The 19,067-nt window shown below is 47.9% G+C and overlaps 1 protein-coding gene across 1 annotated transcript in view; it reads right to left on the bottom strand.

Annotated features, from left to right (window-relative positions):
- Window positions 1-364: 364 nt before the first annotated feature.
- Window positions 365-19,067, bottom strand: part of TACR2 (tachykinin receptor 2) — a gene marked incomplete at both ends in the record, with an annotated part of 37,484 nt that continues 18,781 nt past the window's right edge. Inside the window, 2 exon segments of the mRNA XM_081954103.1 lie at window positions 365-565; window positions 10,746-10,902. Of these exon segments, the coding sequence (XP_081810229.1) occupies window positions 365-565; window positions 10,746-10,902 (358 nt within the window).

Here is a 19,067-nt window from a genome sequence, read left to right as displayed (position 1 = left end):
TCAAAATTTCCACTACCGGTTCTCCAGAACTGGTCAGAACCTGCTGAATGCCACCTCTGTTCATGAGTAATTTTTATAATAGGAATTAGCTCATCATCTTTTGTTTATTGAACTGTGGCTTAGTATGTGTGCGCTGACCTATATCTCAACTTACCCTTGAGCATTTGCCACGTTCTAAAATATAAAGCTGATGTTTTTATATTCAAAATAATAATATTAAGGAAAAAAAGTTATTTGGTGCGAGTGATGGCACCATATTACATTACAGTAATTTGAAGTGAACATTTATCTGCATGTCATTTTATACTGTCCTGTCCTTGGGTGATAGATCTTTTTACCCACTGAATCTGTAGGCCCACAATACTCACCTATGATTAAGACAGCAATAAATAATTGGATTGTACATTGCAGAACTCATGGCGAGCAAGAACACAGCCAGATAAACTTGCTGGATGTACTTCTGCCTGTTGACTTCCTTCCAGATGCTTCCCAGGATGAAGTAGAAATGATAAGGGAACCAGCAAATGGCAAATGTTATCACAACTGCAACCATTGCCCTGATGAACTAGGACAAAACAACAACATAGAGTTTTATGACGGTTTCACTCTTTCTTTCCCACTGTATAATCTAACTACCACAAGGAATGGTACAAAATATTCTACATGAGAAATTTTCTGAGCTTGGGGCAGTGGCCATGCCATTCCAGAAGTTGAGACAAAATGAGTGTTTTGTTCTTTTCTTTTTTTAAAACAAAATTTTATTGGTTTTTAAAAAAAATATACAAGGAAAGGGGTAGTGGATAAAGTACAAATTTTGACAGTTACATTATGCAGGAGATGGCCCTCCCCCCCATTCTCATAACTTTCATTTATTAATACATTAGATTGTTGTTACTTATTAGTATTTTGTCAGCATATAAACTTTTATCTTAAAATAATTTCAATCATTTTATATCTAACAGATTTTCAAGTTCATTTTTGTGATCTGAGTTTTCTCAATGTTGCCTCTTCTCCTCCCCCCGGCAGAGCTCCGGCACCTCCCGTGTCCTGTATGTCCGGTGTAGTGTCATCAGGTTTATCTCCTTTATTTTTTTCCATGAAGGCCTCAGCCTCAGTATTGTATTAATTCTAACTCTCGTGTCCTCCCAGAATATTAGCATACCTTCTGGAAAAAGCCATTTAAACCACACCCCTTTCTGGTATAATTTCTTCGCTAAATGCGAATAGTTTTTTCTTTTATCTCTAACTTTCTTTGGGATCTGTTTCAGAATGGCTATTTCTCTATCCTTGTATTTTAATGCTTGTCCCCTTTGTGCACTCAGAATCTCGTCTCTTGTGGTCTTTCTGAGAAATTTAATGTGTACCTCCCTTGGAACGTTGTGTGTTCTAGCATATGCTGAGTTTACTCTATAAACCAGGTCCGTGTCCCACCCCATCTGTTGTCTGTCTTTTTTAGTATATTCAGCCAATAAATTAGTCATAATATCCCTCAAATCTTCATCATCAGCCTCAATTACATTTTGAAATCTAAGGAAAAAAGACATCCGTTCAAATTCCGTTTTTATCTGGTGGTTCTCAAGTTCTTGATTTCCTTTCTGGACCCCCTTCACCTCTCTCCTCATCTCAGCCGTCCCCTCCTCCAAAAGTTCCAGTCTCTGTGAGTTTTGGATCGCACGATCTTTATTCTCTCTGAGCTGCTCGTTCATTTCTTTCAGTTGGTTTTTTAAGTCCTCCTGCCCCTTTAAGAGTTGTTCAAACATCTGTTGAAAGTTCACCTCAGAAGGCTTAGGCTGGAACAAAGAAGTTAATGTCTGTTGTCCGCTGGGGCTGGACGTTGAAGATGTTGGGGCGGAACCCGCAAATCCCGGCTTCCCCGGTGGTGGTCTTTTAGGTGGCATTGTGGTAATCAAAGCTCAGAGATGAAGATGTCAGTACAGAGAAGAAACAACTGGGAAGGTGGTTAGCCGAGAGAGATCGCGAGGCAGGGAGCCCAGGCAGATAGGGACCTAGGCAATAAAGCAATAAAATCCTTTGTTCCAAGTCCAGGGTAAAGTGTAACACGAGATTTCTCTGAGTGTCACGGAGACAAAGCCAAAATGCCTGCAATTTCTGTGGGTGCAGTCAAATTTCAAAGTACATGAAGACAACAGAAGTGTGCCATCTTGCCCTGCCAGCTCCGGGATCCGAAGGCAAAAGTTTTCAAAGTTTTCAAAAAAAAAAAACAGATAATCACCTCATTTTCACAATTGCAGTAAAGGAGATCTGCTGTTTGCTATGAGGGTGATTCCATTCCAGGGCTCCCCCCTCCTCCTCCTCTGGGGGCAGGGAGCAAAACAGTTTAAAGCCGCTTGTCCAACGGGGGGGGGGGGAATCCCCCTCCCTCCAATCACACTTCCCAGCCACAAGTTGAAAGTTTTTCTAAAAGGCTGACAGTTTTTTTTTCCTTCACTCATCAAAGGGAACGGGGGGAATCTCCATCTCACTGCATTGCAACTGCGTCCTTCGAATCTTGAATTTCATCCGGCTGCCTCAACGCGAAGACGCCGCGGCGCCTCCCCTCTTGCCTCCCCGTGCCTTGGGCGATGCGGGGAGCCCCCCCGGCCACTGCCGACACAGGGGATCCCCCGCTATGCCGCCCCCTCGGCAGGAGCCCCTTCAGGGCGTCCTGTGCCCCCCCGATCAAAGGGGAGCCCACCAGGAGTGCACGGGGCGAGCAAAGCTTGCCCGTCGTGTACCGCAGCCGGAACCGGAAGTCCAAAATGAGTGTTTTGTTCTTAACTTTTCAAGTATTTGGACAGCCTGCAATTGACTTGTTTTTAAAACCTTCATCCAAGCCATGGCTACTTGGAAAATGCATCTGCCAAAAACCCCACCAAGATTCCATTCCTGCCATATTCATTGAGGTGTAAGTTGGAAAATTAAGAGCATGGCAGTGAACAGGCCACTACCACTACATTTCCAGTTGCAATGTATGGCTATGAAAGTTGGACCATAAGAAAGGCTGAGAGCCAAAGAATTGAGCCTTTGAACTATGGTGCTGGAAAAGACTCATGTGAGTCCCTTGGAGTGCAAGGCGATCAAACCAATCAGTCCTAGAGGAGATCAACCCTGACTGCTCTTTAGAAGGCCAGTTCCTGAAGAGGAAACTCAAATACTTTGGCCACCTAATGAGAAGGAAGGACTCACTGGAGAAGAGCCTAATGCTGGGAAAGATTGAGGACAAAAGAAGAAGGGGACGACAGAGAATGAGGTGGCTGGACAGAGTCACTGAAGCAGTCATTGTGAACTTAAATGGACTCCGACTCCGAGGGATGGTAACGGAGAGGAAGGCCTGGAGGAACATTGTCCATGTGGTTGCAATGGGTTGGACATGACTTTGCAACTAACAACAACAAAGTGAACAGGCGAGAGAGAAATGTTTCACTGCTGCTTTCACTGTCTGGGGATTTGAATATTTTTTTAAAAAGTCATTCTTTGCCTCATTTTTATAGGTTGGGTTGCAAGTAGCAGTTAACATGGATTTCCATCAGCTTTGGAGAAGAAAAGATCCACTGTTTACTATGCAGAATTCTTGAAACTTTCATGGGATACTCTTGATAGCATTCTCAGGGAATGGACAAGTGAGAAGGTTCACCGTACTGCAAGAGCTGTTGTGTAGCAGTACTTCAGGCTACTTCTGCTGCCTGCTGTCTGCTTGCAGTTTAGCAGTTCAGATCTCACCGGCTCAAGGTTGATTCAGCCTTCCATCTTTCCAAGGTTGGTAAAACGAGAACCCAGATTGTTGGGGGCAATATGGTGACTCTGTAAACTGCTTAGAGAGGGCTGTAAAGCACTGTGAAGCTGTATCTAAGTCTAAGGCTGTGTGGATCTGGATGGGGAGGAACAGGCTCAGGCTCAATCCCTCCAAGACTGAGTGGCTGTGGTTTCCGTCATCCCGATTTGTGCATCTTGTTCCATCTTTGATGATAGGGGGTGAAATTTTAGCCCCCTCAGAGAAGGCTCGCAATCTGGGAGTCCTCCTGGATACGCGGCTTAGTTTAGAAGAACACCTGACGGCCGTGACCAGGGGGGCCTTTTACCAGGTTCGCCTGGTACGTCAGTTGCGCCCCTTCCTGGATCGGGATGCTCTGTGCACAGTCACTCATGCCGTCGTCCTTTCTCGCCTGGACTACTGCAACGCTCTCTACATGGGGCTGCTCTTGAAGAGCACCCGGAGCTTCAGCTGGTCCAGAATGCGGCTGCGCGGGTTATCATGGGGGTACATAGGTGCTCCCATGTTACACCCCTTTTAGGCGGCCTGCACTGGTTGCTGGTTGTTTTCTGGGTGCGATTCAAGGTATTAATTATGACCTTTAAAGCGCTCCATGGCTTAGGCCCAGGGTACTTGCGAGACCACGTACTGCACCAGTAGCCTCCCACCGTCCAGTACAATCCCACAGAGTTGGCCTCTTCAGGGTGCCGTCAGCCAGACAGTGTCGGCTGGTGACCCCCAGGGGGAGAGCCTTCTCTGTGGGACCGCTTTCCCTCTGGAATGAGCTGCCCCTGGAGCTTCGCATAATCCCTGACCTCCGGTCCTTCCGACGTGCCCTAAAACGTTGGCTTTTCCAGCAAGCCGGCCTGGCCTGTTAATTTTATCTCATTTTTTAAATGTATTGTCCTATAAATTGGGTTTGTTTTTTGGATATGTATTTAATTTCTTTTTAACTTTTGGGATGTGTGTTTTTAATGTTGTACGCCCCCCTGAGTCCTTTGGGAGAAGGGCGGCATATAAATCCAATAAAACAAGCAAACAAACAATAAGTGCTATTGTTATCATGGTGTTGTGATCAAACACCAGCCCTTTTCTACATGTGTTACAACATCGCAGGCACACCCCGAAGAGTTGGAACCTGCCCCGGAAGGACACAATTCACATTCTCATGGAGAAACAAACAGTCTGCAGATGCCCCTGGAGACTCAAATCCTTCCAACAAAACATTTCAAGTGGAGCTGTTTCTGTAGTCGGTTTGTCTCAGAACAAAGCAGCTATTCATATTTGATAGAGTAGTCAGCCTTTGATCGGTTTTTATGATTGTTTATTGACCTTGGCATGCCTTTGCTACAAGCCAATGGCCGGTCAATAGAAATGAGTTCTCTGTACGGTTCCTATGGTTAATATAGTTGACCTTCACCTCTGGAAAGATAAATCTATGGCCTCAATTCCTCAAAGGTTTGAACCTGATGTTATTTGCAATTTATGAATGAATGAGTTTCAGGCAAACATTATAGATAAGAAGATTATAATGAGGATGTGATTGTCCTTTGGTGCAACCTTCATGTGAAGCTCTTACTAATATAATACTGTGGTTGTCGGGAGTGTTTTGCTCTTTTTCTTGTTTTCTTCTGTTTTTTTAAATTGGTTGGTTGTTTATTGTTTATTTTTGCAATGGCAAAATAAAATTAATTCTAAAATCTAGGCTACAAAAATCCAGATCATGACTGTATTGCTGAAAAAGAGGAACTAAGAGTTCTGGTTTTCTTTCTTGCCACGATCTTGTAGTCATGCCAGACTTTCAGATGTTTGCAGTCCAGACATGAGAGGCCAAGTGGTCACGTCATGACTCTCAAGAAAACAAATGTATGTAGCATCTTAATTTTTTCACCTTGGAGTTCATCAAACATAACAGGTCGATGTTCTTTTTATCTTAATAGTTAACATTAACCTCAATACTCAATTTTACTTTCTGAGTAGGCTCTTCTACATCTTTTGATATTTACCTAAGCAAATTAGGTTTTTATGCGTATCTCAAATTGCTAGTCTGTGGTATAAGCTCTCTGGGCCCCAAGGCAAACCTCTGATCTGGCTGGCAAAACTCTAGGCTAATTGATGCAGCAATAAGTTAAGAGTTTTATGTATCTTTTGGCAGTCACCTAAAGGTTATCTAGATTTTAACACTCCATGTAATGTCAAGGTCTGTCTTTTCTTTCTTTACTTTTTCCTTCCCAGGTGAAAGGAAGGAGAGAAGAAGATGCAGAGAATGGCAAGAGTAAACATAATGAGGTCAATCTTAAGTCAAGAGGCACCTGGAAACAGGTGTTAGGATGATGTACAAATGTTAGTGTCTATGACCAGCTGTTCTGCTCTCCTAGCGTGACCTGAGATGTATATACAGTATATAAGACTAGCTGATAACCCGGCACTGCCCGGATATTTATTTATCCCAACCCTTCTTCCTTAAATGTCGCCACAATTTCTAATGTTGGATTCCCCCCCCCCACTTACCAGAGAGAGCCCCCTTGTGGAGTACTGTGAAGCTGATACCATGGCGACTCCATGGCGCTATACAGTAGAAGCCATTTTAAGGCACAGGCTCTTAACAGAACACACACACCGCGACCAATTGACAAAGATATCTTGTCAGAGAAGGTAACTGCCATCTGGTTCTTTGCTGATCTTCACTGCTGTCACTCAGCAAAGCTGAACAATTTCTCCTTTCATAGCGCATCCCAGAAAACCAGAGGTGGGTTCCTACCGGTTCGGACCAGTTCAGCTGAGTAGGTAGTAGCTTGGCCTGCCACGCCCCGAAGCAGTTCTCTAGGCGGCACCATCTCGTTTTTTTGGTACTTTTTTTAGTACTGTGCATGCATAAAGTGCGCACATGCACAGCACGCCCCTGAGCGAACTGACAGTAGCAGCAGCTGGAAGCCACCCCTGCAGAAAACGTGTTATTTTATAGCTGCTTTGACCAGACTGGTGCTTAGTAAAGGTAAGAATTTACTTCGGGGTCTCATCTTTATTATGCGAGAGGGGACCATTCAGAATGCCATGCTTGAGAGCCTCCAAACTCCTGAAGTTCATGCTGATTATTGTTGCCTTGGAGTTACCAGACCAGCAAGATTGTAACACATGATGCCAAGCAAATAATGAATTCCCTGGTTTTAAATAAACATGCTGACGCTGTCTTGATCCCCAGCCTGGGCCTCAACTCAGTTCCAGGCTAACAATCTTATGTAGGCGCATAAAAGCAGGGAGCCTTTTGTGACAACTTACTCACTGTGCCTGGCTTTGCCATATTTATTTATTTATTTATTTAATTAGCACTTCTAGACCACCCCCTCTCCCAAAAGGGACTCGGGGCGGTGTACAGTCCATATCAAAAACATCATACATAATAACAATTAGAATTATTAGATGGATAAATACATAAATAAGAGGAGGATAAAATAGACAGAACTGTAATTGCTAAATAAATAATTTAAAATATACAAAATTTAAAACCCGTGTCCTATAAAATTAAATCCCCTAAAAAACCAGTAGGAAATATATATGCCAGAAGGTAAACGTTAAGAATTATGCCAGGCCAGCCAGTCGGAACAGGTGTGTCTTCAGTTTCTGCCGGAAGGAGCGGAAGTCAGTGGTGGTTCTAATGTCGGGGGGGAGGTCATTCCAGAGGGTTGGCCCATCACAGAGAAGGCCCTACTCCTTGGTGTCGCCCGTTGGCATTGCCTAGTGGACGGCACCAGGAGAAGCCCCTCCCTGTGAGAGCGAATTGGCCGCAGGGATGTATGTGGGAGGATGCGATCCCGCAGGTAACTAGGCCCTATGCCATGGAGCGCTTTAAAGATGGTGGTCAAAACCTTGAAACGCACCCGAAAGACCACAGGTAGCCAGTGCAGCTCGCGCAGGAGCGGTGTTACGTGGGAGTACCTAGTACTCCCCATGACTGCCCGCGCGGCTGCGTTCTGGACTAGCTGCAGTCTTCGTGCGCGTCCCAAGGGAAGCCCCATGTAGAGAGCATTACAGTAGTCCAGGCGAGACGTCACCAGTGCATGAGTGACCGTGCGTAGGGCATCCCGGTCCAGAAGGGGGCGCAATTGGCGCACCAGGCGAACCTGGTGGAACGCCCCCCTAGCCACGGCTGCCACATGGTTGTCCATTGACAGCCGGGCATCTAGGAGGACGCCCAAATTGCGTGCCCGTTCCACAGGGGGCAGTTGTTCGTCCCCTATGGCCAGCGTTGGAGTCAGCTGACTGAACCGAGGTGCCGGTAGCCACAGCCACTCAGTCTTGGAGGGGTTGAGTTTGAGTCTGTTGTCCCCCATCCAGACCCCGACGGCTTCCAAACACCGGGACATCACTTCGACAGCCTCGCTGGGGTGATTTGGGGTTGAAACGTACAGCTGAGTATCATCAGCGTACAGATGGTATTCAACCCCAAAACCACAGATGATCTCCCCCAGCGGCTTCACATATGTGTTGAACAGGAGGGGCGAGAGGACCGACCCCTGTGGCACCCCACAAGTGAGGTGGGGACAGCCCCCCTGTCAACACACATTGCGACCGGTCGGAGAGGTAGGAGCCGAACCACCGTAAAACGGTGCCCCCGACTCCCATCCCCTCCAGCCGGCGCAATAGGATACCATGGTCGATGGTATCAAAAGCCGCTGAGAGGGGATATAACCTTTCCCCACAGATTGAGCCGGAGGCAAAGCTGGTTCTTCCTGTCTGAAGTTCAAGATAACATGCACAACACTAATTGGCTGGCTGGTCCCTCCTAATAACAAGAAATTTTCTCCCAAAGATCCTATTTCTTGGAGCAGTTCATGAAGCTGCTACAGGCTGCCAAACTGATTGGAGTTATTGTAACCGGTACATTTGATATGAATGTCATGCCTGCAGCCATCTTTTCTTTTGGATCTTTGGCCTGCCATACTTTCTATTATTCTACTATGCATTTTCTATTGTGGGAAAATGGGAGGGGGGATTGTACGGAGTTAGATGATATGTAGCCATAGCAAAATTCTTTCTAGAAAGCCAAAGTCATCCTTTGTCTTTGCACCTCTACACCTGACCAGAACTGGATGAGTGGAACTGCCAACATGGCAGTGGGAGATTGGACCATGTAATGGATTTGTGGGGGTGGGGGCAAGATCTTGAACTTTCAACTGCGTGGGGAAAACAGGGAAACTTTCAGATTCAGGTTTTCCCAGATGTGTCAACATGGCTCTCTTAATAAATTGGAACTTTGAGGCAGTGGCGTAGCGTGGGGGGTGCAGGGGGGGCCGGCCGCACCGGGCGCAACATCTGGGGGGGCGCAAATCCGATCCGAGCCACCGGGTCGCCGCCCACTGTGGAGGGGGGGGTGCCAGCAGTGGCGTAGCGTGGGGGGTGCAGGGGGCGCAAATTACTTGCCTTGCCCCGGGTGCTGACAACCCACGCTACGCCACTGCTTTGAGGAATCCTTTGCCTTGGACTCTGATTTAATTTTGGATGCTATTTGGAACCCTGACAATGAAATCATTTTGTCAATGGATGCCATAATTACCAGAATCAATATTACTTGATAATGCAACTATAAGCTGTTTATAAAAAACTTTGAAGCTGTGTTTACTTTAGCACTGTAAGATATTGCTAATTAAAAATTATCCCAATTCATGCTGTGGCATGTCAGCTATGCAGAATTCATTTGTTTCCTTTTTAAGGACTCAAAGTGCAAGGTTGGGATTGTCAAGCTGTCAAGGAGTGACATCCCCGAATTCTTGGCACAAACTTTACAAAGTTGCTTTACAATTTATTGAAGGCATAATTGATTTATAATCTTCGTGGAGGTGGTACAGTGGTTAGAGTGCAGTACTGCAGGCTACTTAAGCTGACTGCTAGCTGCAGTTCAGCCATTCAAGTTGGCTCAGCCTTCCATCCTTCCGAGATGGGTAAAATGAGGACCCAGATTGTTGAGGGCAATATGCTGACTCTGTAAATCGCTTAGAGAGGGCTGTAAAAGCACTATGAAGCAGTATATAAGTCTAAGTGCTATTGTGGGAATAAATGCACAATTATACAGTGGTATGAGACTTGCAATGGATTTATGTTACAATTCCATTTTAAGGTATTTTTTGGGTGTGTGTGAAGGCTCAGATGATGGAATGTGGCCCTGGGGATGTGGCCCTGGGGATCAGAGGAAGGGTCATATGTGGCGATAGGACCCAGGTGTGGATGGAATGGACATGAGAGTGAGGAATATGAATTCTGATAAAACATTTTTCTCTTGTCTTCATTTCTTTTCCTTGACAATTAAGAGCTTTGCTCCTTTCCTGTCTCTCTCACTGAAGAGGGAGGGGGGAGTGGTGGAGTGGTTGCTGCCTCAGACAAAAGTTTTAAACTGCTTTTACTTTTTTCTACAGAAGGAGGGGGGTCGTGGGGGAGTTGCTTCAGATAAAACTGTTCTTTCATTCTGCTCTGCAATAGGAAGTGGGGGTGGGGGTGGACTGCACCTTAACAGCAAGACAGAAGTTAGCACCTTAAAACCACTAGACAGGATATTAGGAACAAAAATAGCTTGTTTATAGACAGGATATTAGGAACAAAAATAGCTTGTTTATAAGAAAACCCCCAAAACCCACACAGCTGGCACATTTGCAAGATACCCGTGACCTGGGGTGAAAAACAGGTGATGTGACATTTAGCTATTTACCATAAGAGTAAGGGTTTAGGGGGGCTGAAATCCAAATAACCAATCAATATTATCTGTTATGCATGCATCATTATGGGAAGGGCAAAAGGTTGAATGTGACCATCCCTTGACTATAAAAACTGCTGTAAGATTCTAATCTTGGCCCTTGGTTAGCTTCTTAAACCGAGGTCCTTATATCTTGGTATTAAAATAAAAGTATAATTCTATATCACACCTTGTGTCTGGTGACTTATCTGCTGCGACACCAAACAGGAGCCCAGTTTTGGGGACAACATGTGTGAACAAATTACTAACCTTTTTCTTGGCCACAATCTTATGTTGATAGTACACCATGTTAGTATGTTCTCCAGGAACATCATTATGCCACAGAGTTATTCCTATTGCACTGTATGTGACAAACATCACAGCGAGAGGCAGTACATAAACCAGGAGGATGACAGCTATGTGATAGCTAAACAAGAAAAAGGAAGAAGAAGCAAAAGGAGAAAGGCCGAGGATGAATGATCAGGGACAAATATTTCCTTTCCTTTATAAGAAAATTCTCTACGATACTGAGGGCACTCTACATCTACCTGTGGAACGTGTGCCACAGGTGGCATGCGGAGCCATTTCTGAGGGCACATGAGGCATTGCCCTGTCAGCTCGCTGGCCAGCTGATTTTTGGCCTTGATTGTCGGCCATTTTCCCTGAAGCCTCCAGAGGGCGAAATATCACCTATCGCGCAAACTGGAAATTCAGGAACGGCACCCTCCAGAGACTAGAAGCCTAGGGAGGGTGAAAAACGGTTCTACTGGTCCCCCAAAAGTCGGAAAATGGGCCATTTCTGGTCTCCGGAGGTTCTCCCGGGGATGACGATGAGGAAGGTCGTTTTCAACCTCCCCAGGCCCATAGAAAGCCTCTGGAGCTTGGGGAGGGTGAAAAACGGACCTACTGGGCCCACAGGAAGTCGGAAACCAGGTCATTTCTGGCCTCTGGGAGGGGGGAGAGGCCATTTTTGCCCTCCCCAGGCTCCAAGAAAGCTGTGTGTGCATGCGCAGGGCAGTGGGGGGAGGGGTTACACATGCATGCGCAGAGAGTACAGCGTGGGGGGCATTAGATTATGGGGGTGGGCATGCACGCATGTCCGATATCGCATGTGTGTGTGCTTTTGGCACCCAAGGCGAAAAAGGTTCGTCATCACTGATCTACATGATACAATACAATACAGTACAATACAATACAATACAATACAATACAATACAATACAATACAATACAATAGTAGAGTTGGAAGGGACCTTGGAGGTCTTCTAGTCCAACCCCCTGCCTAGGCAGGAAACCCTATACCGTTTCAGACAGATGGCTATCCAACATCCTCTTAAAGACTTCCAGTGTTGGGGCATTCACAACAATGATGAAAGCTATGATGGCGAAATCAAAAACTCTGTCTGGCTTTTATGTGTGTCTCCTCGTAAATGTCTATTAAGTAGGGGAACTACCCCCTTTTTAACATACATCGCATAATGATCAACATTTAAAAGGGGCAGGGCTTTAAATTAAACATAAGAGTTACCATGGTGACCTTTTTTGATCTGTGGATGCCTACAGAAAGTAGCTTTCCTATCAATAATGTATGGAGCAATCTTTGTGTAGGAAGTTATCACCTAGCCCTCTCCCAGAAAAATGAAATATCCTAGGAAATATTGATAAGGCAGAATATTATATTTTCCTGGATGTGAAAAAGGGAGAAACACATTTTAAACACAGAGTAAATTCCTGCAGCTTCCCCGCTTTGTCAATGGGCCATTAAGAAGGCCAAGCTAGTCCACTTTACATAATAAAGAGTTCTCCCCTTCAGCTCCAGGGGGGATGGCAATGAAGGCAGGATAATATTGCTTTTTACTCAACTGACCACATGGCAGCTGAACTCAATCAAACCTGAATTCAAAACAGCCTAGAGGGTTGCCCTTGCCCGGGCCCATGGGAGTCTGACAGCCAATCAGAATACATTTCTTACACAGGAACAGGAAACAGATAGGTGGGGCCGAACAGATTATAAAAATCCCTGCAAGCCCTTCTTCAGTCCTTCTCTTCCCTTCTCTTCTTCTCCACCAACATTGAAGCATGTGATCACCTTTTCTGTTCAGGGCTCAAGCCATGTGGTCCTGTCCACCATTAAACCATCTTTCCAAGCAGCCTCCATGTCTCCAGTGTCTTTTTCCCCACTTGGAGCCGAACCCAGAAGGACATTTCTTTCAACATTTGATAAAGAGCTCTTCAGAAAAGGAAGCAAGTGAAAATGGCCTTTGGACACCATCTTGATTCTTCCTTGTGTGAGAAATTCAGAGCAAGATCTTGCACTGAAAGTGATGCTCTGATTACAACATCAGAGGGCGAAAGATCACCTTCCCACAGGGCAGGGGTCTCCTACCTTAGCAACTTTAAGCCTGGCGGACTTCAACTCCCAGAATTCCCCAGGCTGGGGAATTCTGGGAGTTGAAGTCCGCCAGGCTTAAAGTTGCTAAGGTTGGAGACCTCTTCTTTAGGGAATTGGAATAGCTCATTAATAGCAATAAAAACTGTCTGAAATCATGATGACACTATGTAGGATATACGGAAACAATCAAAGGAAATGGTGAGAACCTGTGAACAAGACTTGGTCATACGTTAGTAATTGTTGTTTTTCTTCCTTCCGAAAGGAGAGGGAATGGAAAGTATTTTAAGACTGCCCAGTAAGAGAGCTTTTGTTTCTTGTAGCACTGGGAAATACTTTCAGTCTCCTATTTTTTTTCCCTTGCATTCTTATCTCTTCCTGTATCTGTCTTAGTTTTTCTCTCTTTGCTCCAGAATCACCAAGAGGTAGAACGTTGTAATGCATCAACCAGCCTTTAGATCAGTGGTTCTCAACCTGTGGGTCAGGACCCCTTGGGGGTCGAACGACCCTTTCACAGGGGTCGCCTAAGACCATCGGAAAACACATATTTTCGATGGTCTTAGGAACCGAGACACCAATTTTATGGTTGGGGGTCACCACAACACGAGGAACTGTATTAAAGGATCGCGGCATTGGGAAGGTTGAGAACCACTGCTTTAGATGCTTCTGCATTTTTCAAGTGATAAAATAAGTATTCAGACAAAGCTCGATTTCATAACCCACATGCCAAGAATTGCATGCAGCAGTTAACTCACTTCTGTAATACTAGGTGGTATCTTTCTTAATCTTTCTTATGCACTTCACATTCCTGTTTCAGCCATCTTTACAATATTACAGCCAGTAGACCACCATTATTCGCTAGTGAGTTATTTGGGGCTCCATTAGTACACAGTGTGTATATGTTTTAAAAATGACAAAACTTCAGGCTACAGCTGTTGCCTTTTTTTTATCCTGTCCATGCAGACTTATGCAAAAACTCTAAATGTTTACTGCTCATAACTTGAAATGACATGGGTGAAAGGACAAACACTGGCCACAAGTCTTCCTCCCAACTATGTTACATCAGTGGTGAAATTCAATTTTTTTTTACTATCAGTTCTGTGGGCGTGGCTTGGTGGGCGTGGTGTGGCTTGGTCGGTGTGGCAGGGGAAGGATACTGCAAAATCTCCATTCCCACCCCACTCTGGGGCCAGCCAGAGGTGGCATATGCCGGTTCTCCGAACTACTCAAAATTTCCGCTACCGGAAACTTGTCAGAACCTACTGGATTTCACCCCTGTGTTACATATCCCACGTGCGCCCAGAAGGAGGATTTTCTTATAGCTGCTGTGGACACCAGCAATATTGGAGACAGCAAATATGAGAGGTTCTCAGTAGCAAATGACAAAATCTTTTCTCAGAGCTTTAAAACTGGTTAAATCTGATGAGAACTTGGATAGGAGTTTCATAGTTAACTACACACAGGTTCAACTCTTGATAATTATTGTGTTTGGTCATCATTATATATATATATATATATATATATATATATATATATATATATATATATATATATATATATATATATATATATATATATATATATATATATATATATATATATATATAATGTGTGTGTGTGTGTGTGTGTGTATGTTGTATTTGTACTGATAAATAAATAAAGGGAGACTAGTATAGATCTATTTTGAGCTAATTAGCTCTCATCAGCTAGCCATACCCTTACTGGGATTTGAACCTGGGCTGTATTATATCTTAGGCAGGAGTCTTAGCCACTAACACAAATACATACATACATACATACATACATGCATACATACCAGTGGTGGGTTCCTCCCGGATCGCACCAGATCGCGCGCGCTCCCTTTCAGCACTCCACCTGGCTTGCGCGCTCCCTTTCAGCGCTCCACCTGGCTTGCGCGCTCCCTTTCAGCGCTCCACCTGGCTTGCGCGCTCCCTTCCGGCGCTGAAACCGGAAGTACAGTTTTGCCCGGCCCTGGCGAAGCAACGACGCCTGCCTGCGCTCCACCAGCTCGGCTGGGAACGGAGATGTTTCCTCAGCGGAGCGGAGCGCCTGAAAAGTCTTTTCAGGCGCTCCGCTCCGCTGAGGAAACATCTCCGTTCCCAGCCGAGCTGGTGGAGCGCAGGCAGGCGTCGTTGCTTCGCCAGGGGCGGGGCAAGACTGTACTTCCGGTTTCAGCGCCGGAAGGGAGCGCGAGAGCCAGGTGAAGCGCTGAAAGGGAGCGCGCAAGCCAGGTGGAGCGCTGAAAGGGAGCGCGCGCGATCCGGTGCGATCCAGCAGGAACCCACCACTGATACATACATACATACATACATACATACATACATACATACATGTTCTGACCCCCTCCTCTTGTATACCAAGACACTCCGACACAAAGTCTCTTCAAAGATGTTTATTGACATACAGGTTCCACCTTGGCAGCAATCCAGCCTGCCAAGGTCAAGATAGCACTCTGGGCAGCAATCCAGCTACAGCGACACCCCTTGGCAGCAATCCAGCTACCAAGCTCCAGATAATCACCTTAGCAGCCAAGGTCCAGGGAACAGATTGACAGTAATCCAGGTAAAACCTTTAGCAGCAATCCAGCCTGCCAAAGTAGGACACAGATCTGAGCTTCTCCAACTCCAATGATCAGTTGATTCCTGCAAAGGGTGTGTCCACAAGCAGTCCCTTTATAGTCTGGAGAGGAGTCTAATGATCAGCAGCTGAGAGCCATTATCTCCGGTAATTGCTCAATTGCTCCTTACGCCGGGTAGCACGTCGGTAACGAGCATCTAATAGCTCACTGCTGTCTGACTCACTGTCCTGTGACTCCTCTCCACTGCTCCAAGGCATGACATCAGGAGCCCCCTTCCTTTGGCTTTCACCACTGCTCCATGCCTCAGGCGCCCCCTGGTGGCCAACCAGCCTCTCTGCGCCCTGCTCAGCGTCGGAACCCTGTCCAGGGTCCCCCACCTCCTCTTGAGCCGACTCAGAGGACACCTCGCTGTCGGAGTCTGATGGCAGCGGCACCGGCTGGGCCACAACACTATCCCTCACCGCAGGGCCCTTCCCCCGGGCCTGACGCTCGGGATGCGGTCGGGAGGGAAAACGTCCATGATAGGCCCGCACCAAAGCTGGAGCATGCACAGCCATCGCATCGGTCCAGGTCCCACCGTCCGAGTCCTCGTCCGCCCAGTCGACCAAATACTGGAACCGACCCTTGAGCCATCTCGAGTCACGGATCCGGATCACTCTGTGCGATGGCCGTGCGTGCACCTCAGGCGACGACGGCAGGGGCGAAGAGGGACGTCGGAGAGGACAATCCGACCGCTCAGGGATCAGGAGCGAGCGATGGAACACCGGGTGTACTCGCATCGAGCGCGGGAGGGTCAGGCGATAGGCCACCGGATTGATAACGGCCTCCACAGGGAACGGCCCCAGATACCGGTGGTCCAACTTCCTTGTAGGCCGGTGGGACGGAAGATGCCGCGTGGACAACCACACGCGATCACCCACGGCCAATTCCGGCACCGCACGGCGAGACCTGTCCGCCACCCTCTTGTAATCCTCCTTCGCCTGATTCAAGTAGCGGCGCACCATCTGGTGAACCGCCTGAAGCTCAGAGAGGAAATCCTGCGCTGCAGGGACCGGAGAGTCCATGGGGGTGAGAGGGAAAAAACGTGGGTGGTACCCGACGTTCGCCATGAAAGGCGTCATCCGTGTGGAGGAGTGCTGCGAGTTGTTGAACGCAAACTCCGCCACGGCGAGGTACTCCGCCCAATTGTTCTGCTGCTGGTTCACGAAGCAGCGCAGATATTGTTCCAGAATCCCAATCACCTTCTCCGTCCCTCCATCGGTTTCGGGATGGTGCGCCGAGGACAGACAAACTTGAACGTCAAGAGCGGCCATCAGCCCTTTCCAGAACTGGGCCGTGAATTGTGTACCACGATCGGAGACGACCCGGTCAGGTAGGCCGTGCAGCCGGAACACGTGCTGGAGGAACATGCGGGCGGTGGCGCGGGCTGTCGGCAATCTCCGGCAGGGGATGAAATGCGCCATCTTGGTGAGCATGTCCACCACCACTAGGACCGTAGTGAAACCGGACGACGGAGGCAGTTCCGTCAAGAAGTCCATGGACACGGCTCGCCAGGGTCTGTCCGGGGTCGGCAATGGCTGTAGCAAACCTGGAGGAGCTCCCGTCGCTGATTTGGCCTGTCGACACTGCACACATGACGTGACGTACGTCTGCACGTCGTGTCGCAGGCGAGGCCACCAAAACGTACGGGAAACCAGGTGCAAAGTTTTGAACAGGCCAAAGTGTCCCGCTGCCGGAGTGTCATGACATTGGGAGAGAACCAATCCACGGAGCGGTCCTGCAGGCACGTAGAGCCGATCCCGATACCTCAAAAGGTCCTCGTCAAAGGTCCACGGGGATGTCGGCCCTACCTCTGCCCGCCGTTGTTCTACCCACTCGTCGTTTCGCTGCGCATTCCGTATCAACGACCGTAAATCCACGGGTTCCTGGATTGCAGCGAAGGACTCGACGGGTAGGACCGTCCGGGGGGGCAGTGAGTCAGCAGGGTCTGAGTACTCCGGCTTTCTAGATAGGGCATCCGCCCTCTGGTTCAAGGCACTGGGGATATACGTGACCTTGAAGTGGAACCAGGCAAAAAACAGAGACCACCGGATCTGGCGCTGATTGAGCTTCCGGGCTGTTGTCAAAAACTCCAGATTCCGATGGTCTGTCCGGACTTCGACCTGATGCCTGGCCCCCTCCAGGTGATGTCGCCAGGCTTCGAACGCCGCCTTGATAGCCAGCAACTCCTTCTCCCAGATGGTATAATTGCGCTCGGAAGGATTGAGTTTCCGAGAGTAATAGGCGCAAGGGAAAAGGGTGCCATCAGGGGCGTGAGCCTGCAATAACACCGCCCCCACCGCGATGTCGGACGCATCCGCCTCGACTACAAAGGGGCGATGGGGATCAGGGTGTTTCAAGATCGGCTCCTTTGTAAAAGCGCGCTTCAAGGCCACGAACGCTTGTTGTTCCGTGGACCCCCAGTGAAACGGCACTTTCTTTTGCAGGAGCCGAGTGAGGGGCGCGGTCAAGAAAGCAAAGCCGGGGATGAAGGACCGGTAGTAGTTGGCAAACCCGAGGAGTCTCTGAACATCTTTCATCCGTCGAGGAGATTGCCAACTTCGTAATGCCTCCACCTTGCCTGGCTCCATCGCAATTCCTTCAGGGGATATACGGTGCCCCAGGAACTCGATGGTGGTCTGCCAGAACTGACACTTCTCCAGCTTGGCAAACAAGCGATGCTTTCGAAGGCGCTGCAAGACCTGATGCAAGTGCTGTTGATGATCCTTCCGAGACGTAGAGTAGATCAAGATGTCGTCCAGGTAGATGACGACAAACTGATCCAAAAGGTCCCGAAAGATATCGTTCATAAAATGTTGGAAGACAGCTGGGGCATTGGTCAACCCGAATGGCATGACCGTATATTCAAAATGTCCGTATCGGGTGCCAAAAGCTGTCTTCCATTCGTCCCCCGCCCTGACTCGAACCAGATTGTAAGCTCCACGTAAGTCCAGTTTTGTAAACACCACGGCCTCCCGGAGCCGCTCCAACAACTCGGGAATCAGAGGCAACGGGTAGCGATTACGGATCGTGATGGCGTTCAAGCGCCGGTAATCGCAACAAAGTCTTAGATCCCCGGTCTTCTTTTTGACGAACAAAACCGGGGCAGACAAGGGCGAAGACGAAGGCCGGATAAAACCCCGGGCCAGGTTCTTGTCAAGGAAGTCCCGCAATGCGGCCAACTCCGGTTCAGACATGGAGTATAGGCGGCCCGTCGGGAGTTTCGCATCAGGTACCAGGTCAATGGGACAGTCGTAAGGCCGGTGCGGTGGCAGTTGATCCGCCTCCTGCTCGCTAAACACGTCCGCGAACTCCGCTAAATCCGGCGGCACTGTCACCTCGGCCGAACTGGGCACCTGAGCCGCGCAAACATGACGGGTATGGTCCACGCATTGCAAGGACGGGAACGAAATGCGGTTCTGCGACCAGTAGATCTGGGGATCGTGCGCCCGCAGCCAAGCCAAGCCCAACACCACAGGGAAATGCAGACCCGAAGCCACGTAAAATTGAATGGCCTCCTCATGCTCCCCGAGGATCAGGCACAAAGGCTGCGTGGCGTTCTTGAT

Source organism: Natrix helvetica, assembly GCF_964273705.1.
Source record: "Natrix helvetica genome assembly, chromosome: 5".
NCBI classification, from domain to species: Eukaryota; Metazoa; Chordata; class Lepidosauria; order Squamata; family Natricidae; genus Natrix; species Natrix helvetica.
The sequence above is the reverse complement of the archived record's forward strand: the minus strand, read 5'-3'. Positions and strand labels throughout refer to the sequence as shown.